This window comes from Poeciliopsis prolifica, unplaced genomic scaffold, assembly GCF_027474105.1.
Source record: "Poeciliopsis prolifica strain line A6 unplaced genomic scaffold, Auburn_PproV2 SCAFFOLD007, whole genome shotgun sequence".
NCBI lineage: Eukaryota > Metazoa > Chordata > Actinopteri > Cyprinodontiformes > Poeciliidae > Poeciliopsis > Poeciliopsis prolifica.
In genome coordinates, this window is record NW_026562382.1 from 15,829,916 (window position 1) to 15,854,276 (window position 24,361).

Consider the following 24,361-nt stretch of genomic DNA (forward strand, 5'->3'; position numbering starts at 1 on the left):
CCAAGGAGGCGTGGCCAAACGTCTTAATTATTCTTCTGCATGCAGGCGGGCATAGAGAAACGGAAGGCACTGATTAAATGAGAATAGCCCTTTGGAAAGACCCAGGGAGTGGTTCTGGTGTAAATTTCACAAAATGTGATAAATTATTTTTAATTTGTGTTTATTGGGTATTTTAACATGTTTACTTTAAACATGTTAAAATATGGCTTATCTCTACTAGCATACTTATACCAGCCGTCCCTGTCAGTATGTAACGTTTATAAAATGTTTTTACATATTTGTTAAAACTGTCACCATGTTGTTACAGTATGATATGAGACATATAATCTGAGAAAAGACAGACCTCTTCCACCTCCTGCCTGCACTATTATTGCCATCTGCATAAATGTACTGCTCCTGTCAAAAATCAACCAATCAGTCAGGGGGAGGGCCTTAGTGCTGTCAATCACCCAGGTATCCAATGCTAAACATGCTAATGCTAGATTAGGAACTTGTCATTGGGGGAAAACGCCATTTGAGCTGCAGCACTCATGGCGGGCTCTGATGTTGGATGATGCCTAGCAAAGTAAGTCTCATGCCATAATGTCACAACATAGTGACAATTTCAGCAGACAATGTATAAAAGTACTGTAGCTTTAAATAGTGATCAAAACACATGAAATCAATAAAACGGCAAAAGATACCAGAAACATTTTAGATAAAATCCCTTTAGATATCCAAAGAATCCATTAGAAATCAAGTTTTTCTGTTACACAAAGCATGATGACTACAGTGGCAAAAGCATCAAGAAACACACAGGCATCTTCCCCAGAAAGCCTCTTTATTCAGATTCAGAGTTAATGCCACAGCAGTTGCATCGTCAGTCTGTAAAAGAATCCCTGAGTCAGAATGAACTCAATTCGCTGCCTGTGCAGTAAAGCACATCATGCAATAAAAAGGAAATAAAGGAGTGCAGTAAGAAATGATTAATGACTGCTCGGACTGAAAACTGCTGTGGGAGCAAAATTTAACCTCAGTCTCCTCTGGTTGCTGTAGGTATTCATGTAAGCCTTCTGCTGCTGCCCCCGAGTGGTAGATTTGGTTGTAGCCTTAAATAACGGTGCAGTCAGAGAGTGCAATGTGGAAAACCAACTACTTCTAAACAAAGCATTGTAATTATTTACATTATGTACATAAAACCCATTGATTTTAGGGAGGAATACTAATAAAAGCAGCTACGCACAGCTCTAGTTTCTAAAGGACGTTCAGATTTAGCTTATTTACATATTAATGTGTCGCGTATTAATTTAGTGAAGTTTGTGGATGTCATGAAAAATAAAGGTGAATGAATGTGACTGAAGATGGGTGGAGAAGATGCGCTCCTTTCACCTGCATGGCTGCGTGTTCATGCAGAGAAACTCAGACAAAGCCAAAGAAATCCAAGGAGTAAGAGTTGCTTTGTGATTAAAACCTTTAATAATCTCAAGTGTTTAAAAGGAAGAAAACAAAATCCAAAGCTGTAGAAAAAAAACAAAAAACTAACCAAACAACTGATGCAAGAGGTGCAACTAACGGGAAGAACTGGAGGTTTTTCAAATGTGAAATGTTTATAGCTGGGCTTTAATTTTTTAATTAGAAATTAAAGAACAGAATAAAACAAACATTTTAGACTTTTTTTTTCCCCCCAGAAACCTGAATTTGTTTTTCAAGTGTGACAGAAATTGTTGGGAAAATTTGTATCAGTTCTGGCTATAATAGAAAGAAATATAAGACCCTTAAAAGTGGCATAAAAAAATCTGAATCGAAGGAAACTGCAACTTTACCAGATAAAAATGTCTTACATTTTCCAATTTGACATGAATTAACTTCTAAAATATAAATACTAATAATAATCAAGCAGCACTAATTTATTAAGGGCCTAAATTAAATAAATACAGCGGTCTATAAACATTAGATGTGATAATGTAGATAAAAATTTATGTATCCAATATTTCAGATTGGTGAAAAACTAACTGAAATTTGAATGCCTTTGTAAAAAATTTGAAATGTTTTCAACATTTACCAACTGCATGTTTAACAAAGAATATTTTCAATAGAAATTCAAATTACATTTAATGTTTTTCACATTGAATTACATTGTACAAATGATTGAAATACATTCCAGATGAATATTCCAAATGTATCCATCTATTTATTAATTTGCACACAATTCCAAATGAATTTAAATGCTCACATGTATAAATGCTGATTTAGGATCCATTTATTTCTTAAATTGTGTGGTTCTTTCGGCCCTTGATGCTAAAAAGGCTTGCACGAAATCTGTTTATTGACGACTACGGAAAAAAGAACTGGACAAAAATAATGATACTTTGCTTTCAAAATGTGGAAACCTGCGTGCAATTTTATATTCAAGAAATCAAAATCTTCCTATAATGTATTCAACAGTGATTTTTATTCAAACACAACCAAAAAGCTTCCTAGAAATCATCTGAAATTATTTAAAGTGGATAACAAAAGAGTTTTCTATATAAAAAACAGCTCAGATTTAAAAAAGTGGGTCTGATGCAACAAAAAACAACTTCCTATAAGTCATTTAATCAAATAAAGCAATTTATATTCTCTTACAGATTTTTTTTTTATTCCTAAACAAAACAAATAATTCCTTTTTTGTCCACTGTGAACATTTAAAGTGATTTTTCCCCCTTCAAAACAAACCCTCCCAAAAATAAAAATCCCTTCAATTAACATCTTCCTATTAGTCCACGGTTTAAATGATTCAGTCATTTTGCTAATTAACTCTTCCTACTCCACCATGCATTATTGTAATGACAGGAATGAAGGGTGAAGATTTAAAACATAACAAAAGTGGCGTTATGCGTTTCAAAGGGAGGTAAATAAGCAATCCCTTGCCTGAGCAAGCTTGATTTAAGGCAAAGGTTAAAAATACTCCTACTGCAGTCTATGCTAACAGCTGTGTGGCTACATGAGGTCAGTTGGTGACCTTTGACCCTTGAATCTTCTGCCATTCATGTTCCACTGTGAGCTGCGTTTCGGTGTCAAGGGAGAAGGAGGTCGAAACGGCACGCGTAGGAGGTCGGAGGTCGTCCGCCTTACATGTGGGAGAGAAAACGAACACTCCTAAATGTGGAATGAGGTCCGGTAGGAGAAATGGAGGAAAAATGGGAAATTTGTGTTTTAAATGAGAGCAGGTTTCCTCGGTTTTCACATTCAGAGTCCTTGCTGCAGCTCAGCAGATGCCAGCCCTTTTGAGAGACTAAAGTCAGGGTTATCACTTTATATTTAACTCATTTTTTTAAAGAATTTCCAACTAAATTAACAATTAATTTAACTTGAAATAGATTACAATGAAGCAGATGATTAGAGATGCACCGAAACATCACTCTTCAGTGTGGAAGTGGCTGCTGAAGGAAGAAAACATAAGTCGTTTACAAAAATGAGATTTTTTTTTATTTTTTAGCAACATTTGTTTTGAAATGTTGCCAAACTTTTGGAAACCTTTAGCTGGAGGTTGGATGTTGGGTTATGATTGGTGGATCTCTAATTGTCTTTTCACTGAATTATTTCCTATTTTTTTGCTTTTAGTTCAATAATTTTAGCCATTTTGCGGTTTAGTTGTAGAAATCTGAGCACTGTGTGAAACAGGCTTTGAGTGGTTTGTGTGAGCTGATAAAGGAAAGCCAGGCTGGGCCGAAAGGCACCGATTTCCATCAGAACCAGGGGAACGATGGATCCTGGTGTTGGGAAGAAGCACTGCCGCTGGATAACAGAAATTAATCAGTGTGGATCAGGATGCGCTGCATGAGTTTCAAAGGAATCAACAGCTGACAGGAAGTGGGCGTGGCTTTTAGAAAGTGACCTCAGGCTTATGATTCTTGTTTAACGGACTTAATTGGGAGTTTGGTGGCTTTACAGTACTGCATCTCCCTCCCTCCTTACAATCTGTGATACACCAGAGAGCATCATTCCCACACCCTCTCATCTTCGTCTCTTCCTCTGCTGAAGGCAGGATTTTCTTCTCTTTTTGACTCTAGTGTTGGTTTTGTTTTCACAGGTGGGCCTCCTCCCCGCCTGCCGACAGCAGGAGGAGGATGGAGTTGAGTGGGTAGTGAGACGAACACGGTGGGGATGCGGGGAGGTCACACAGTTTATTCTTTTTTCTTGGCCTCCGGGTCTCCGTAACTGGAGCCTGTTTTCTTCACCTCAGTGACCCCGATGAGACGGCGAATAGCTACTGAGGCTGGCAGAGGACAAAAAGAGAAACAAAAGACAAACAAAGGTAAAACAGGACGTCAACGTGAACACAGTTGGATTATATTTTCGTTCGGGTCCAGGCGGCGCCTGTTGAACCTACCGACGAGGAGTAAGATGATGAAACCGATGATGAGGAGCGGGGAGCCGCTGACGACCACGCCACATGCTAATTTGATGAGGGGCGACAACAGGACGGTGGCCCAGAACAGGAAGTTGAGCAGCGTCCACGGGCGGCGTGGGGGGATGATTGTGGGTCCAGGGAACTTTCCTTCCTTGCTGTACTGCTCTTGTAAGGCGTCCTGACACACAAAACAACAAAACATTGCATTCAACTCACAAAAAGACACGCATGTCTACTGAAACATGCATGACGAAGGTAAAGATCCGATTAGGTTCCATCCTACTTTCTCCTGGTAGAGCTTGTGCAGCCAGTTGGCACACTCCTGTTCATCATCCGGAATATCCTCCACAGAAAACCGCCTGGACGGGAGAAAGTCAACCGTCAGAGGGATTAAAGTAAAAAATTGGTGACAACAGCCAAATTTGCAGAACCGTAACTCTGACACTTTGCACTATCTGAAAAATAGCAACGGTTTCTGAAAACCGTTCCAGACTTTTGAGAAACATGTGGTGTGCAGTGTTTGCTTTCTGCCACCAGAGGGCGCACTGCTAATTCATTTAAATCCCATAAAGAAACTGATTTCTTTCCCAACAAGGATATCCTCATATACCAGACACATTCATGCATTTCTGTCTAATCAAGATTAAATAATCAATGATGTTGGTGTCGTTATGAATGGATTTCATCCTGTCTGTTTCTTATTTAGACCAATGAAACCATTATAATGAACCCTTTATCAGCTGGCTGGAGTCCAGCCAGCTGATAAAGGACACAACTAAATCAATTTCTCATGTTTTATTAAGCTAGAGAGCATAAAATGAACTCACTTTACGTGCAGGTCAGCTTTGTATTTTTTGCCGTTGACAATGCCCAGTAGAGTGGGAATCTTATTGTCCTTGAAGTTCAGCGTCACATCATACACTGCAGTGACTATGAAACAGAGGAAAACGAAGTGAGAAACAAAAACCTGTGGGTTTCATCACAGTTTGTGATGTCTGTGTTTGCCACAGCACCTGTGCCTTTCAGACATTGCATCGTGGTGGTGAATCCTTTGGTTCGGGGTAGAAGGTGATACTTGAGCTTGGGGAGGCCCTTATTCTCTGCCACCTGCATGCTGATTTGGTGTTTCTTCTCCGTGAAGCGGGTCCCTTCACAGTACAGCAGAAACTGTGGAGGCAGAAGCTCAACTTATACACAAAAACATCAAAGTGAAGGGTTTGGGTGTCCTCTTTTCTCTTGTCCCATTTAATCTGCTTGGTTGAATTACAGATCAAATGCACCTCAGTGAAACATGAGGCTAAAACAATGTCACCACCCAACCTCACAGGACCACTAAAGCTGACAGATGGAGGGCAAACCAACTTAACTCTGCCCGACTTATCGGGGTAATAACGTCTGATCTGGTCCAAATAAAACTGATGCTTTTAAACATGCTGAGAAAGAGACGGATGCTGAACACAAAGACACAGGAACAGGTTTAAGACCTGCATCACGACAAACGTACAAAAGAAAATCGCAAATAAATAAATCGTAGGGATTCGCAGCAGAAGCGACCCAAAGGCTAAGACGGACATTGTCCTGCCAACTGGTGATAAATTTTCCAATGAAGGATTTAAGAAAAAGTTAGCTACCACGGACATGTTAGCAGCTAGTTAGCAGCAGCTAACTTAAACTTTCACCTGACAGAAAAGTCCTGTGAAAAAAAAACACTACTAACGTAAGAGACCAAATAGTCCAACATCATTTTAGTCCTTCACATGTTATGCTAAGCTAAGGCTAACTTACAAAGTGAGACCATTTAAAACTGTAACTTTAGATGTATTTAAGACTTTTTAAGGATGTGCGGACAGCCTGAAGGAAATAATCTAATTCTGTGTTTTTATTTAGCTCTACCGCAGTTTTGTACTTTGAAAACCCAAACATAACAGCAAAAAACTCTAAATATTGGGACAATGTTAACTTTAGTCGGTTCTCTCAAGTTTTTAGAGGTATTAAGAAAAAGTCTGGTGGAAAATTTTTATTTCCGTTGTTTGTTTTTGTTTAAATAAAACCAGTAATGAATCTCCCTGATATCTCCATTTGGACAGCAATTTTTAAAGAGATACTCCCACTGATATGATTGAAAAGCTTCCATTTTGAAAAATACTGCAAAGATTCAAACAAATAGTTTCGCCTGGACTTGGATTTTTTATTTGATTTAATTTTTTCTATCTGGCACTTTTGCCCATTTTCCCTGTCTAAGTTGAAAGATTTACGTTTTGAATCAGTTTAGGTTACAGAAACTTTGTAATTTATTTGAATTATCGTTTTGTTTACTTATTTTGGAAATGTAAACCATCTTCTAGAAGATGGAAACTTATGGCGCACCCTGCAGATCTAAAACGAACAACAACCCATCCCAGCTCAGCATGCCACCGCAGAACTCACCCACATATATTCAGGATAATCTTTGAGTCTGTCCAAGCCTGCAAAAACCGTTTCTCTGTCCTCCTCCCACTTTCTTTTGCAGAAAACGATTTCTAGAAAGTACCAGGTCCAGCCGATCAGAGGGACCTTCAGTAGCTCGTGTTTGGCCAGCACTTTTGAACTCTAGAGGCAGGAAATGAACTTTTACAGTTAGAACGATGTCAAAATAAAAACCTGAGCTTCCTGCCAATGTGTGTAGACACAGTTTGGAGCTTCACTGACCCCTAGGACCCCGTATCTTTCACACATGGTCCAGCCACACAGAAAGTCGATTTCAAAGTTGTGGTTGAGGATGATGATGACATGCTCCTTGCCGAACTTGTCCACCGTAGCCTGGTCGGTGTATAGGGTGCATTCTGTGCCCGACCACCACTCCAGCATCATCACCAGCTCTGAAACATAAACAAAAACAAATGACAGAACTCAACAAACTTCAAGATAAAATGGAGGAAATGCTGAATCTGTTTAAGGTCGCCGTTTCAAAAATATCTGTCAAGGGTTAGCGTTAGCAGCTGAGTCACACAGTCTGTTGTGGAAGTAGGTGAAAGTTCAGCATCCAGCCTGGTCTCTGCTCTCTTTATAGACACAGAGTCTCACTATTAACATGTAATTGTGAAGTAAAGTGCAAGATGAATAGAGCAGAAACAAAGTAGAAGTGGTGCCACCTCTTTTTTCACTTCCGATAGGATCATTTTATTTCTGTATAAGATTCAGTTCAGTTTTATTCAAGTGCTGAATGGGCAATTCGTGTTGTAATAATTATACAGTATAAATACACAAAAATTAAGGGACAAACTATCAAAGACAATAAAGTGTGCCAAAAAAGACATCAGATCTAAATTGATAGATGATGGGAAGAGTACAGCAGGTAATATCATCAACAGCTGCTGCCAACATCTGGAACAAAAAAACTGAGAATTTAAAAACAAACTGGGTGCATTTACACCCAGATGTTGTATGAAGGCCTCAGAGGTTTGTTGGAGAACATCAGACAACAAATATGATAAAAACCCAGAAACAGACGTGCTGTGGTCGCTTATTTTTCTGTGGGCCTGTTTGTGTCTTTAAAGGTAACAGTAATTTTATTTATAAAGCACATTTTCAGCAACAAGGCAATACAAAGTGCTTTACAAGATTTAAAAGGAAATAAAAACAAAAGAAACCAAAAGAAACAGCAAAAGAAGAAAAAACTAATAATGTTGATCCACAGTAAATAAACTATATACTCATATTCAGGGTTGGTAGATAAGTATAAGTAAGAATCCTCTGGTCTAATTCCTTTTCAAAGAATAGGAGTCTAAGAAGCAGTTAGACTCCTATCTTCAATAAGTTAAGGTATTTTATCTGGGTTCCAGGTTCTGATGCCTGTTCTGGGTTGCTGAATAAGTGTAAGTAAGTCTGGACCTCTGGGATGCTAGATAAGTAAATTTCTAAGCAAATTTGTTAAAGTAATGAGTACTCTACAGTTTCAAAGTAAAAACTAAATGTTTCTGTTCTGGAAGAATCTTTTCTGGATTCTAAGTTCGTTCTAATTCCTCTTCTGGGTTGCAATAACAAGAGTCTCTCTGCCTAGTAATTTAATATTGATATAAATAGTGAGTACTCTACAGTTTCTAAACAAATAAACTAAAGAGTGACTAATGAACTAAAAAAAACAAACAAACAGAGTCTCTGTTCTAATTCTTTTTCTGGGTTAAAAGTGAGTACTCCACAGTTTCTAACAAAATAAAATAAAAAAGAGGAAAGGACTCATTGGGGGACATGGCAACATTCAGACAAAACAAAGACATGAGTGAACGTGGTGACATCACAGAGCCATGAAACCATGTTGTTCAGCCTCCCGGCAGAAATCCGTTAAAATGTTATCGAGAAATGTCCTTGGGAGCGCTCAGCTGCTTGAATAACAGGAGTGGGTGAGGTAGGAAGGAGGGTTATGTTTACAAATCTTCAAGGAGATTGGAAATATGCAGCCCTTCCAAGGCAACACAGGAAAAGCCAGTTCAGGTACAGAATGTCTCAGATTGGGTAGATTATAAATTTCAATCTTCCCTAAAGTCTCTACGATACGTCTCAGTTCCCAATTATCCAATTTAGTTTGGTCGTTCCACTGAACAGAAACTAGCAACTTCTCCCAGATCGATTCCATCCTGTTAGTGAGATTTGGAGTCCTCACCTGGGCTGCAAGTCTCAGCAAGACTCTCATCCAATTTGCGTCTCTGTCCACACCAACAAATCTGAGTGTTTGCTAGTTCGGCCAAGTCTGCCACAAATTTCTCAATAAACCAGGAATCCACAAGCTCCAAACAGTGAAAATCATGAATAAATCCAGAGTGAATCCCGCTGGGTGTCCCCCAGCAGGACAAGAGGGCTGTCATGTGCCCAGTCTTCTCGTCGAGAAAATGTTATCAATTGCATTGAGAGACCGGTTAACCACATCCATAATTTATAGATTTGGAGGATGTTCAAAGAAAGGCTCCAAAAATATAGAAAAAGACAGGACAAAAACAGAGCAAGCAGGGCAGGCATGGGCAGAGAGGGAGCAGAGGAAAAAAGTGTCTGCCTTCCCTGAGAGCAGGAGAGGAAAAAATAAAGCTAATGGTGATGATGTATCCTGCTAAAATGTCACTTGTAAGATAGTGCACTTGAAATAAGACAAAACAAAGATATCTGCACTAGAAACTAGACAATAATATCAAGATTTTGTGTTTTTGCAGTGCCAAAAACAAGCTGGGTGGGTTTTTTTTTTAAGAACTTTGGCTGCTTTTAGAAGCACTTTAGACTCAAATGCATGCACAAAAATGTGAAAAATGTGGATTTTGCCTAATGCTTCCACAAGGCTCTGTAGTGCATCACAGTGGGTACAAACGTCACGCGACACGCAGCAGGAGTTTGAGGTACTCACGACTCCACAGAGAGTAGGAGAGCCTGCAGTTGATTCTGCGGTAGAGCTGTCTGTCGATGGGCCAGAGGATGCAGGTGCAGAGCTGAATGAAGTTTATGATGAGGCCGCTCACCACAAACACGAAGCCCATCAGCAGCTGCAGGATGAACAGGCTCTTCAGGTAGGCCAGGAGAGTCATGGCTGAGGAGCCTGGAGGGGCTGAGCGGGCTCCTCTCTACACACCACGACCAACCTGCACACAGCACAGAACCAAACGGTGCATTTTACACATATATTAATAATCAATTATTCAGATAATTCATTGGTACAGTCGGCACATTTTCCACCTAAGTATTTTTATACAATACTAGAAATGCATTAAAAGACATGGACATGCAAAATTAATTGGGTTTTTTCAATAAGAAATTAATGTGAAATGCAATAACATAGCAATCCTGAACGGTTGTAGCATCTGCAAGTAAAAAATACCTCCAACATGTGAAAAGCTCAGCTTCTTGACTTATCAATACACTGTAGGAATAATTTGGGTATTTTTGGGTTAACTAATTAATAATTGGATGCAAAAGATACTTGATTTAATAGTATTTGAACCAATGTGAAGCTAAAACTCAGCCACTAGAGGAGTTCAGGGTAGAACAAATTTACAGAAAAGTGAGGTTCGTTTATCTTTAATGCAAAATTTATAGATGTTTTGTATTGTTTTGGCTTAATTACTGCTCTGCTTCTTTCAGTAAATTGCCTTTTTGTCTGCATACTCCAGTTAACGATCAATCGATTGCTAAATTAGTTGATGGTTAATCTAATAAACTGATTAATCACGATTAAGCCAATTAATCGATTCAGCGTCATTATAAACTTTGATAAAATAGTGTCAACTTAAAGATGTTGCTGCCTTAGCTTTGACTAACTTCAAGCAAATGTAACAATTTTCAGAAAAACAATGTTCTTACCACGGTGGATTTTCTTTACAAGCCGCGTTTACACGGCCCTTCAGCCAAAACCACGGACCTGTGAACAGACAGCAGATCAGAGAATGAAGGACACGTTAAGGCGACACTGATATTTATGTTAACTTATTTAAAACAACAAAAGTATAAGATGGCTTCTCATTTCCAGAACGGGCTACAAGACAAAAGGACTTGAAGAGTGAAGTTTGTTTCATCATTGTAAACCTTATTAAAGACACAAATAGGTTTATATGAAAAAAAAGTATTAAAAATAAATGATATAAAAAGAAAGACGTTTGTTTATTTGCTGTAATAATGCAGCCATTATTGCAAAAACAGTTAAACACAGACAAGACTTTCATCCTTTTCTACTTTGTTTCAGTAAAATATTTTATGTTGGTTAAACAAAAGGACTTCCAATAAAATGACATCTCCTGACATTTAAACTGACAACTTTGTTCCTTAGTTCAAAACATTTGGATAGAACTGCATCAAGATGTTGTTGCTGTAAAACCAGTTAGCATGCTACAAGCTGTTTCACACAAAAGCTAATAGATAACAGGATGCACTGTCTAGTTGATGGTTTTACTGGGGATTATGCTGTGAGAATTGCATAATGCAGTACTGGGACTTGCAGCAAAAAATAAAATAAATAAAAGCAGAGGTTATTTATTTTTGTAATTAATAAAAGCAGAGGTTATTTATTTTTGTAATAAAAGCAGAGGTTATTTATTTTTGTAATAAAAGCAGAGGTTATTTATTTTGTATTTAAGCTGCTTTGGTTCTGAGGTGAAGAGATCTGAGCTCCTCAAATTCTTATCTGAAAAAAATGTGGTTTTATGCTGAAAATTTTAATATTTTCTTTTTGTTGTAGCATCTCAAACCACCAAAAAAATCCATATTTTAGAAACCAATTACTTGATGATATGGATTCTGGGTTATTCTGATGGTGAAGAATAAGACATTATGGCAGAAATAACGACTCATTTTATAAGCAGATAACGTCCAGTTGGAGGATTAAGTGACTTGAACTATAAATATTCGATAAATACAGTAAAATTATTCAAAAAGCCTTTGTTTAGAAAAGCAGCCGACACACAATAGCAGCATGGGAAGATTTTTTTTTTTTAGGAAGCAATGTAGGTCAAATGTACAATCATTGTGTATGTACTCAGGTGACTGCACAACACACAATACTGAATGGACTGTTCCCACATCTGCAGCAAAGCCCATTAAAGTGTAGGTTAAGCCCGTTTTAACGCAGTTCCGACCAACATTTCTAATCTGTTATCTTGTGGAAACCCCACAGTTCCTCGGGGACGCTCCACTTTTCTGGTTATTCTACCACAGATTAAAGAGGGAAAAATTAAATCCCAAGCACTATTTACAGGAGATCCTCTTCTTATATTCTAAATGGATTACAAAAAAGGTTTCAAAGTGCTTAGAAACCCACTGCAGACGTTTTTTGGATATAAATCTGTCACTGCCATGAGTTAAATTTAATACCAGCTACACATGAGCAGCTCGCAATGAATCGGATATATTTTGAAATAAATGCAACATGTTTTGAGTATTTAACAAGTCACACAATGAATGTGTATCTCTATTGTGAGCAACAAGTCACAACTTCCTCAAATGCGTAAAGTCAGCCAGCAACTGTCTGGTTTCAGTCCTAAGTGTTAAACAAATATTACGAGTTTTCAGCTCTCTTTTATGAACTGGTAACATAACATTTTGCTAGAGATGCATTTATTTAGTTTGAGGGTTAAGTAAAGTAAAATATTATCTATTAATGTAATTATAACCAAAGGAAAGCAGCAGCAGCAATTTTTAAACACTTAAGTAGACTTTTACATTTCTATTTTACATTTCTAGTTGCTGTGAACAGAGCCGAGAAGAAACAATTAATTGTAATTAATCCTCAACTAATTTAGTAATAAACAGATTACTAACTGGCGTACGCAGTCTAAAAAAAAAAAAAAAACACAAAACAGATATACAGAAACTGCACAATGTAAATATAAATGATGCATTTGAAATATAAATACATTTGTCTGTAAATATATTTTAGTTTCATCTTGTTCAGATTTATGAAAGGAAAGTTGTGTTACTGCATTTAAAAAAATAAAATGATTATTTTTTTCATTTTAAAAAGGGATTAACTGTTCATGTGCATACTTTAAAGCATTTCTAACACTGTATAAAAAAAGGCCTGAGTGTTTTAATGAAAAATGTGTGGAAGGTAGAATTTTGTTTTATCCCATTAATCAGTAAACCATCAAAACAATCGACAGATTAATCGTTTACTAAATCAATTGTTAGCCGCAGCCCTGGAACAGAGGCAGCTTGAATTTAGGCCAAACGGATGTTATGAAGCCAGACTGTTGCAGGTAGAGGAGAGGTATTTTCCAGTGCAATCAATCCCACACACACGCAGCATTGAATTAATACACACAGAAAGGATAGAAACACCAAGCAACCCTGTGTGAGTAAAAAAAAGCTGCATATTAAATTAAAATTCATTACAGTTTAAGTCAAATTCTGAAGCCAGTAAATGCAGAAGTGTTCAGACACGCAGCATAGTGTTGGTTCCTTTACTGAGAGCTCATTATCAGTTTAATCAAGCATAAATATCTCAGCTTGATCCTACAAACGTGACCTTTCTGACAGTGACGGTCATATTACAAAACATTTTATCTTAAAAACCAAGAGAGCTGGTGATTAATAGACTCATACTAACATAAGGAAGGTGAGGGAATAATTTCCTACAACCAGAGCGAGAAATGGGAAGACAACTCAATTCCTTGAATCCCAATCAAGCTTAAAAAATGACTGTTTAAACGCATTATTCACTGGAAAATTCACTGTTTTCGGTAAATTTCACCAATTCAATGTAATCTAGATTACACACATTTCAGAACCACATGATTTTTGGCATCCATAACCTTCATTAAACTTGCTTGATAATTAAAGAAAGTCACATATTATGTTATTAAATCAGTATTTGTTGCTTCATATCGGTTACACAACAAGTTTACAACAACTTATCATAAATCCATATTTTCAAGATGAGCCTCATTATAGATAAACACTCTGGTCATCCCAACTATAGGAACCGACGTTGGATTTTATTATCTAAATAGGCCAGTTTCAGTATTTCTTAAAGTACTTTTCATAAGATGGCAAAGCTGCTATGGTGTGTAGTCATGGCAAGAAAGTGTTTTTACAATTGGGAGCAGATGATCAGCATCTCAAAAGCTCAAATAAAATCTGAACTCCGAATTGAAAATGATGCTTCATGGATGCCGAGCTTTCAGTCAGAGGCGTCTTTAGATCTGTTGCGAGACTGACTGCTATTGGTGAGCCTTCCTTCCTCAGCATTACAATCCATAAAGAGGTTTTGAATATATTTAGACATGTGTTACAACATTAATTTTCCATTCACAATCAAAGTATTTCTGAATTGAAATCTGGAAAAAATAAAAACCACCAGCTGTAGAATATGAAAGTGGAATTTCAATTTTATTCACAAATTAATCACGTTTTGTGAAATGATTGTCAACGACCATAATGTACCACAAAAAGTCAGAGACTCGCAAAAACAAATATTGTGTGATAAAATAAAACTGATCAGTTAGACCCAATTAGTATACCACTCACATTGTAGCAAAATAAAGACAAAACTAACAATACTAACTATATCGTCTAACTGAGGGATGAAACCAATGATTATTTTAGTAATTAAATATTCTGATGATTAATTGGATGGTCAGAATTGAAGATTTCCTATTTAACCACATACTGTATTAGAAATGCATTAAAAGATGCAAATAATTACTTCATAGTGTAAGAAACCAATGTTATTTCCTAAAATGCAATAACATAGCATTCCTTTATTGAACACGAATGTCAAAAAGTTCCTAGTAAGAGATTTATTTTTGTTTTATTACAAATTTTGAACCAAGACGAAGCAAAAGATGACATGCATTTATAGACAAAGAACTTTTTTTTTATCTTAAATGCAATACATATACGTCTTGACTTTACTGTAAATAGCAGCTAACAAATCAATTACTAAATCAGTTGATAATTATTTTAGTAATTGATTAATCGTGACTAATTCGATTAATCGTTTCACTACTAGATGATTTTGCATGACAACAAAAAGTTTTTAATGCTTAAAACTAAGATAAATGAATTCAAAACTTGACACAGACCTTGTAAATGTGTTCCCTTTTTTGCGATTAGTTCCAGAAAAACTGAAACCACACCAAAGTTAACTTCATGTGAACAGACTCTCACTTTTACCCATTGCTTAGAATATCAAAAAATCCCAGATTCATTTTACAGCCTCTCTCACATTTGTCAGAAACATAAATTCTAATTTTAAACTAATAAATAACGTCCGGCTTTATCAGATTTTTTACAATCAGGAGTAAAATTTCTACTTCATTGCTGCTCACCGTCCACAGTCAGTCGCTGTTTCATCCCAAGCTGCCCTGCAGAAACGGTTTGCTGTTGCGACATGGAGAATGAGGCATTTCCAAAGAAATCATGAACTTTGCTCTCATTTCTCTTTCTACAGCCACTCCCTTATGAGCCTATCAGTGTGATGCCACACACAGCACCTACAAAACACTCAACTGCAACAAATCTCTCCACATGTGGCTTAAATAACTACTCAACTAAAACCAAGATGTACTTTAGGCATAATAATGTCATTTATGCACATTGAACAGCTTGCAGTGCAGCTTTCTTTTCTTATCAGTCAACAGAATGGAGAAAAACTGGTTCATTTTAAACAAGAGCTTATCATATCAACCTGCTCCACTCTTACCACAACAGAAACCTTTTCTCTTCTCGCTCTGCAGAAGATCTCCAACGTTGTGGTTTTTTTCACAAAAACAACCAGATAATCTGGTTGAGGAAGACCTCACAACATGACAGCAGTCCCCAGCTAACTGCAGCTGTGTGGGTAATTATATTTTTCTGCTTGTAATCAAATACATATTAGATAAATGCCAGCAGTTTGGAGCAGCAATCCAAACAAAAGGTCAGTGACGCTTTTTTCAAGATGTCCATTTCGATAATTTCCCCATAATTTGAATTTCTTCCTGTCTGCATCAACTGGTTCACAGCAGGGGGTCTTTTCCTCCATAGTTCATTATAATGTCTATTTTACCAGCTACTAGTAATATTTTAACCAAATATCTGTCCTTTTTTTGTACATTTTCTTCAGATAAATTACTCGGATGTAATGTTCATATGAATCTTGTAGCCAAGTATTTTCAGTAGGGAATTATTTAACACCAAATTGGTGTTATGGTATCACTTTTCCAAAGGATCTGAGCAAGATGTGCCTATAATTTTCCACATTCTCACCAATGAGGTACATTTTTACTTTTAATATATAGAGTTTTATCTGAGATTTTCATATTTAATTCTGATTCTCAGTTTTCTTTTTTGTATTTGGTGGGAAAATTGTTCATGATCAACTTCTTATACAAGCTGGATGTGATTCTAACTTTACTTCTTCCATATGAGCTGATTATTACTTTGATGTTGACAGTTAATTAAAAAGAGAAATGAGTGAATGAATGATGAGAAGATCTAATGAGGAACGTCAACATCCTGTGCAGTTTTGAAAGTGTAGACGCATTTAAACCCGTCACAATAAGCAATCAATCAATGAGGCTCGATAATTTCCATTCTGATGATTAATATTTTGTTTACTGAGACTTCATAATCCATTTTATTTATTGTTTTGCTTGTGTGTGGTTTTCCTTCCCATTTTATTTATTGCTTTTGGTTGTTTTATTTTGAAAAAAGATCCAGCGCTTATTCGTCTTTGAGAGGAAGAGCTTGCATTATTGTGCCATTTACTTGAACATTGTCTCAGAATAATATCATTTCTGGGACAATTTCTGGGCCTAATAAAAGGTAATTATATTTATGTAGCACATTTTCAGCAACAAGGCAATACAAAATGCTTTACAGGAATTCAAAGAAAAGACAAACCAAAAGGAAAGAGCAAAAGAAGAAAAATAATCTCATGTTGATCTAAAGTATGTACTGGACGTGCTGATGAGTTACGGGTGAAAAAACAAAAACACTCACAGGTGGTTTGGTGTAAAAATATTCTTGGATGGACAGAATGAAAACAGGCCCCCCTTGTGAGAGGCTGGAGGAAAGATAAAGTAATGCTGACTGGGTTAAAGCTGCTTAAGGCTGGGCAGCTGCCTCTGCTCCACATCACCTGAACACGGCTACTAAAAATAAAAACCTGCATTTCTATCAACTTTCACCGCCAGAAAACCTGCGCAAATACCAAACAAGCCAGAGGAAAGGTGAGACACTTATCATTTAATATTTAAAAATTACATGATCGGATAGAACAAAATATAAAGTTCAGTGGAAAGTTCTGAATTTTAAGGGTGAAAATGACAAAAAAGTAACAAAATTAGGGATTTCCCCCCCCTAATCAGTTTCTGTAAAAAGAAATTTAACAAAAACTGCAGGTGTGTGTCTGTGTCTGCTGAAGTTTTGTTAAAACATGCTTGCTCTTCATTCAGTGGAAAGAAAACCCAGAAAATGTACTCGAGTAGAAATGCTTCATAATGAAATTACTCTACTAAACTTTAAAAGTACAGCATAGCAAAATACCGGGTTTTTTTTTCCAAAATAGTTACTCAAGTAAATATAACTGAGTAAATGTACCTCGTTACATTTACATGAAAATTTAATCAACTGATTAAATTCCCATTTACAAAATTTATTGCTTTCCTCTTCCTATCAAAAATTCTTCAGAAAGATAAATTTCATAATTCATCTTATCGTTTTTGTTGTTTTATTTATTTTGAGTATGTCTTCCAGTTCCAGTGTTAAATATCTATTTGCATTTAAAGGTTATTGGTAATTGAGAATGTGTTTTTTATTATTTTGCCATCACTACTGCATGACTTGAAAATGGCCTCAAAACAACAATATTATCGTTTATCACGATAACGATTGAGATAATTTATCATCCAGCAAAATTTGAAAAAATAAATAAATAAATTACGAGATGTCCCAGACCACCTTAAAAATATGCAATAAATGAAAATTTCTGCTAATTGACCTGAACTTACCAGTAGATATAGTAGGCCATGGCCATGAACACCATCGCCCCACAGATCCCAGTGAAGATCATCACAGCGCTCTGGTTCAGCATTTTGGCTGTTTGTTTGCCACCAAACTCAAAACCAAAGTAAATAATGTGAAAGTAGAGGCCTGCAGAGAGCAGCGGACGGTCACAGGCTGGTCTGCTTCATAGCCATGATAATCCCAGAGCAGGAAAAACGGGAGATTATGATGATGACAGCAGAATATAGCCAGATCCCAGGACCTGACGGAGGAACTGCCTGACCTGCGTGGGCGCCAAGTAAAGCGTTACCCATCAGCAGCAGGGAGAAAAATCACCAAAATAAACGCATTGCCATCATGGAGAGGAGTAAAAACCAAATTAATAACCTCTGAAGAGGATCGTTATGGATGGTTTCCTTGAGAAAGGCAGCAGCAGCTACACATGTACAGTAAGCAGAGTCTTGGATTCCCATCCTCTAATCCAGTGAATCAGATTAGTGCTGATTACCAGGCTATGTGCACCCTGAATATGTCACATTGCATTAACATTAACAGAACCAGACAGAGTTCTGCGCTACCAGGAAGCTGAAGGGATCTGTTACGGTACAACAACCACTCTGTGGATTTCCTACATAATTATTAGCTTCTGATATGGTTTATCGTATCGTTTATCATTTATTGTGATACATGTGTTATTGTTATGACAAATTCCAATAATTGTTTAAACCCTCACAAAACTGTCTGTATTGTTGGAATTGTTCATTTTACAATTGTATTTTCTGCACAGGATTACTAATGAATGGTCTACTTCCGATCTTTTTTCATATGTAAAGCGCACCAGGCTATAAGGCGCATTAAGCAAAACAAAACAGATAAGTCAGTCAGTCAAAGCAGTATTTGTATTTGTGGAGCTATGATCACAGGGTGCACCGACTGCCGTTTTCCAGTCGATTAGTTCAATCAATTAACAAGCCTGACCTGCCGATTCAGATTACTGTCGTGTGCAAAATTTACAAAAATGAGACTAAAATACATCTCAACGCAGAACCTGCTGCCCAATGAAATCACCAATGCTGATGGCAGCAACCACAATCCATATTCCTAAAGTATTTTGTGAAGGAAGTTACACTGAAAGCTGAAAATAATTTTCTAAAGCAAATAAAAATAGCTTTCAATGTATTATTCATCTGAATAACCTAAATAACAAATTAAAAATTTTGTTGTGTATTTTACAACAATTTAGCAGCAAAAATGGTTTTTGAATGAAAAATGTAGCTTATTTTGTCGATAATTTTTACTTAAAATGTAATTATATATTATCCTACAATTAACTGTTAATAAAGACCCTCCACTACTAAAAATAAAATCCCTGTGAATTAAAGCCAAATATTTACGTCATTGTTGCATGTTTGTGACAGCAGCGTCAGACAGAAACCTCTGGACGTTTTCTCCTGGTTTTTATAAGCCGGCGGAGACAAACCGTCACAGCAGCAGGAAAGTGTTAAAGGTCACAGAACCGACCGGAGGCTCAGCAACCAGAAGCAGATAAAAATACATTGTGATCAGTGGAGAGTGAATTCTGTTCATGTTTCACTGCCTCACTCTCTGCATTAGTGCACCGCCCTGAACCCAAACCACCTTAAGGAACACGGCCGTGTATTTTAAGGCTGCACTTACACTACAGCCAAACGTTTCCATCGTCGGTGAGTAAAAACAGCAGCCAGAGAGTTTTTAGTTTCAGGGCAACAGGAGACAGACAGCAACAAATCAAGACTGATCAGAGACGTAATTATACACCTAATGTCACAAATACATACTTCTATTTTGCTACAGTCATTTTAAAACTATATGCTATATTTTCTCAGATCTAAATTACACTTTTCTAGAATTAATTTTCTTATCTTTTGCAGTTTTAACACATTTTGAACATTTGCAAACAAGATAAATACTTTGATATAAAAGACTGGATTTTCATAATTTTATCTTTGTTCCCTTTATTCAAACAACAATTAAAAAAACTACACTTTTCCAGCTTTCTTAGCAGTTTATCATATCGTTTATCAATTACTGAGATTTTTTGTCATAAGAATTTTTATTTAAAAAGTGTCAGTGTTGTGATTGATAGTTTTACTACTTTCTTCACTGTTTGTTCAATTAAAGTGTCAATAAATATCAATACATTTGAAAATATGATTAAATGCATTTACCATGCTCAGTTTAGTGACATAAATGCCACATTTTTTATGCGACAGTTTTCTAAAAAGCATATTACAAATGAAGATATTTTTCAGGAGCAGTATTTTTGTCTGTGGGGCTGTGATGTTCCATGCAGAAACAGCCTAAAAAAGAGGTAATAAATACTCCTTATCGTGGATTTCATCAACATTAACACAAAATATTGTGATAAAAGTTTGCATCCATATCAATTCATATGCTCAACACCTGACTAATGATTGGGTGATTAGTAGGAGCTCTTGGTAGCTGAAGTGGTGATGCAATCATTCGGATCAGGTGGATCAGGTGGACAAATGTGATTCTAGTACAACTCCAATCATTAAGAGCTACGATCTTACAACTTTTAAATCTGAATCAAAAGTCTGAACTCTAAATCTACAGGTTATTCAACTTTACAAAGCCTGGTCATGTAGTAGAGTTGGGTGTAAAAGTTGCAGGATATTAGCTTTCTAGGACTGGACTTGTCTATAAAGTCTAAAACAAAATGGCCCTCTTTTTGTTTTGTAATAAAAATACTGAATGTGTGACGCGGCAAATTAGTGTAAAAACAAATCAATCTTAAAACAAAAGTCCACAACATGTATCAGGCATGTCTTGGGGTGTTCTTGGGAACCAAAATCGCAACATTTGTCACATTTTTCAGCTTTCCACCTTCTCACCACACCACAAAACATTCCAAATGTTTTAAAAACCTTTTTCCCTCCTGGCCTGTGGGGGTGCTGCACCAAGAACCACTGAAGAAAGCAACACAAAACCTCTGAACTTTCCTACTTCACAAAAAAAAAAAAAAAAAAAAAAAAAAAAAAAAAAAAGTTATGTGAAATTTTAGCAGTTGTAGGATTTCCCTTTTGTTTTTTGTAGAAGAGAGCTAAGCTGTCATGGTTGTTTTGGTTATATTTACCCAGAATGCCTTGCGCTATAGTTCACTTCCTGCTTTTGGAGCGGTTCCTGGTCTGATTGTCATTCACATTTGCTTTCAAACTGCACCAGAGTTTTCTTTAACTGAACAGAGATGTAGGTTTGTTGGTAGGACTGTTGCAATAAGCAATAACTCAATTAATTGCATGATAAATTAAAACAACCTCAATAATTTCCATTCACACCTCTCCAAACTAATCTGATTTTCTAATTGAACTGCAGTCCAATTAAAGTGGACCAAAAAGGACCAGTGGGAATGAGCCCTCAATGTTTGTCCGTCAAAAAAATGTATTTTACAAAAACAAAAAAACCCTCTGTGTTTGAAAATAACCCTGAAAGTATTAAGCCATGATAAAGCGGACCGATACCAAAACTATTAAACTATTTTATCACTTATTAAATAAATAGATAAAAAAGAGCCCCATCTATTTCTGGGTTATTCCTGAACAACATCAGACATGCAAATGGTCAAAGCTAATTGGCCCTGCAGACCTAAAACACGATTATAACCTCCTAAAAGCCGCCTCAGCACTTCGCGAGGATGCAGAGACACTAATAGGCTGTGCCGTGACTGATAACACTGGAGGATTCCTACGTGCCTCGTAGGGATCCTCAAGTGAGAGGACTAATGGCAAAAGGGTGAAGTTTCTGCTACGAATACAAACAGCTAAAGTCACTGTCATTCTTCAGTTAACTCCATTAATGAAAGAGTAAAGATAAGGTCTTATCAATGTTTATAGACCTCAAAGTCCTACAGGCCAACACTGAGCTTGACAGGAGGATCAACGGGTTACTACTACGTGTCTGCATTGGAGTGAACTTCGCACAATCACGCTTTGCAGAAGCTTTAATTTGAACTTGCACATTTTTCTCAGCAGCAAAAACAAACAAACAAACAATTACTTTCCAAACTTTGATTCACGGCTCAAAAAACAGGCTGTTGGATGTTTAAGAGCTCATTTAAACAAGACTGAACATGCAAAGACCAAGCATTTCACAACCTCAGGATGGAATAAAATTAACATTTCTCACAATTATGCTGTTTTGAACAATACTCCAATAGTGTCATTTTCCTACTATATGCTGCAGCTTTTACGCACTTTACTGCATAAATTTTACCAAGACAACATGTGCATTCGCCAAAAGAGATTAAAGAAAAGCAATTATGCCATAGGTAGGGCTGTCACAATAACACATTTTGCTGAACGATAAATTGTTCCAGAAGTTATTGCCATAAATGATAATAGTTTTTTTTGAGAGCATTCTCAATGGTAATAGTACAATAATGCATTAATTTAAATTCAAATAAATATTTAACACAGGAACTGGAAAACATTTTAAGTATCCAAAATTAATAAAGCAACAAATAAAATGAATTATGTAGTCTCTAAATAAAATTATCCTTCAAAAAATGTCAAGACCAATTCACCAAAGTGAAGAGCATCATTGTCTAGTTTTTGTCAGAAAGAGAAAAGTGAAAATTATTGAAGGTCAGTCTGATTAATTGACCTCTGGTTACTGTGACAGGCCTGGTCATTGGCTTTCTGAATGCAAATTAATCAGGAAAATCTGAGCGGAACAGACACACTTCCCCATTTAAACTGTAGTATTATTATAGCTCCTGGTGGTAATTCTTTTTTAAAAAAGTTACAACAAAACTGCAACTTAACACTGTGCATCATAACATTTTCCTACAAGTCAGAATATTGCTTCTAGGCAGAAAAAAGAAAAAGGAAAAATCTGCCTTAGTTTTAAAAAATAACATTCCAGCACTGAACAATGCACTGGTTCATGCAGAATGAAACGAACTCCAGTAACCTTTCTGCTGGTGTGAGTGTTGCAGCATGGGTCACTAGTAAATATAGCCTGTCATGACTAACTGTGCAGCCCCAGCTCTCCAGCATGTGTCTCTAAACGTAACGCTGCGCCACGACAGCCTTGATAAACTGGGCAGCACTGACAAAGCTTATCTTATCACACACATGGCTTACTGCGGTTTGATAACTTACAGACCGACTTAAAAACACATGACATTTGTTTATTAATAATAACAGTAATAATAGTAAGAAGAAGAAGAACTGCCACAGTAATGTAAATGAATGAAACCTGACAGGAAACTCCAACATAAAATTGCTGCAACTCAGGAGAAGGAAGCTAGCGACACATGCTAGCATGCTAAGTTGGCTAAATTTATGTCGCAACCCGAAAAAAAAATGTTTTAAATGACTAAAGGAGGAGTCATTTTATTTATCTAATATCCGATAATAAATGGAAACTTTTCCCACACTGACTGGATTCACTGTAAACTGGAGCTGAGCTGAGTTAAGCTAAGCTAGTTAGCTGCTGACATTAGCAGCCGGAGTCAGTAACGGTCCCCTGCTCTTACCTGCAGGAGGATCAGTCCGGACTCGGTGGGTTTAGCGACACTTCCCTCCGCTTTCTGCTCCCTCCGAGGGCGAAAAATGCATCTGCCAATGAACTTCTCCTCCTCTGCCTGGAAAAATGTGCAGCAGAAATGAGTTGAAGTGATCGGATCTAGACGAGCGCTATTGTTTGTCCGTAAAAGCAGCAGCAGCACATTTCCTCAGAGCCCAGTTGAAGAGAGCTGCTGGTCCCACATCCGGTCCGGCCCCTCATTTATTTCCACACAGATCAATACGAACTCCGGCTGCCGACCTCTGCAGGTTCTGCCACCAATCACAAGGAAACCAGCCGTGTTTTGTTAGGTTTTATTTGGTTATTATTGGTGCAAACGCCCCATTCATTCAGCACAAACAATGCTTCAACTCCACATAGCTTCTGATTTATTCAAATGAGAAATTATAGAAGAAAGCAAATCGGAGTGACCATTAAAAATAATAACATTCACAAGACTAATAATAATGCACACTAGAAAAAAAAATAAAAATAAAAAATAGATGTCTCAGCTGAACCAAGGTATAATGAACAAAGCTTCAGGGCCCCAAAGAGTATTAAACTTTTTCCAAACAAATACATCTTGTTGCGTTAAAATATATTTGAAAAGTTAGTTACTTAAAAGTAAGTTCAACTAATAAATTATTATACACAGACTGACATATTTAAACATCTTAAAACAAACAAAGAAGGAGGGTATTTTCAAGAATGATGAAAAATCTAACAAGATGAGTTAAATTTAAGCTACCCTTTTTTCGAATTATACATATTTTAACTGAACAATTAAACTGAACTTTGTCAATAACTGACAAAGTTATTGATCAGAAATGTTTTTTAATGTGGATCTTAAGAGAATGCACGTTTATCTCTAGAGTCATAAGTAGTAAATCCTTGTTTGTTCTACAATGTTATGAGAAATATGGCTGACTTGGTTTTCTTCTTATTGAGGGTAATCCTCTAAAGTTCTTTGATAGGAAAACTGTT

At 36.7% G+C, this 24,361-nt stretch overlaps 1 protein-coding gene across 3 annotated transcripts; it reads right to left on the bottom strand.

Annotated features, from left to right (window-relative positions):
- Positions 1-1,436: 1,436 nt before the first annotated feature.
- agpat3 (1-acylglycerol-3-phosphate O-acyltransferase 3) lies at positions 1,437-23,586 on the bottom strand. Of its 3 annotated transcripts, none has more exons than XM_055031479.1 (10): positions 23,349-23,586; positions 10,691-10,748; positions 9,741-9,972; positions 7,061-7,230; positions 6,800-6,961; positions 5,386-5,539; positions 5,200-5,302; positions 4,656-4,731; positions 4,352-4,550; positions 1,437-4,237 (listed from the first exon to the last, which is right to left on the bottom strand). In XM_055031479.1, the coding sequence occupies exons 3-10, from the start codon at positions 9,916-9,918 to the stop codon at positions 4,146-4,148; spliced, it is 1,134 nt and encodes a 377-aa protein (XP_054887454.1). In that variant the 5' UTR covers positions 9,919-9,972; positions 10,691-10,748; positions 23,349-23,586; the 3' UTR covers positions 1,437-4,145. The 3 variants fall into 3 exon arrangements, with proteins under 3 accessions (XP_054887454.1, XP_054887455.1, XP_054887456.1); XM_055031480.1 differs by lacking the exon at positions 23,349-23,586 and adding an exon at positions 17,815-18,275; XM_055031481.1 differs by lacking the exon at positions 6,800-6,961 and having other exon boundaries at positions 7,013-7,230.
- Between the last annotated feature and the right edge of the window lie 775 nt (positions 23,587-24,361).

Bases quoted from the DNA above. Each gene is read 5' to 3' on its own strand.
- agpat3 (XM_055031479.1), bottom strand. From the start codon at position 9,918: ATGACTCTCCTGGCCTACCTGAAGAGCCTGTTCATCCTGCAGCTGCTG. The intron at 6,962-7,060 runs GTCAGTGAAGCT...TCCTGCCTCTAG, and splicing joins AAAGATACGGGGTCCTAGGG to AGTTCAAAAGTGCTGGCCAA. The intron at 5,303-5,385 runs GTGCTGTGGCAA...TCTGTTTCATAG, and splicing joins GCAATGTCTGAAAGGCACAG to TCACTGCAGTGTATGATGTG.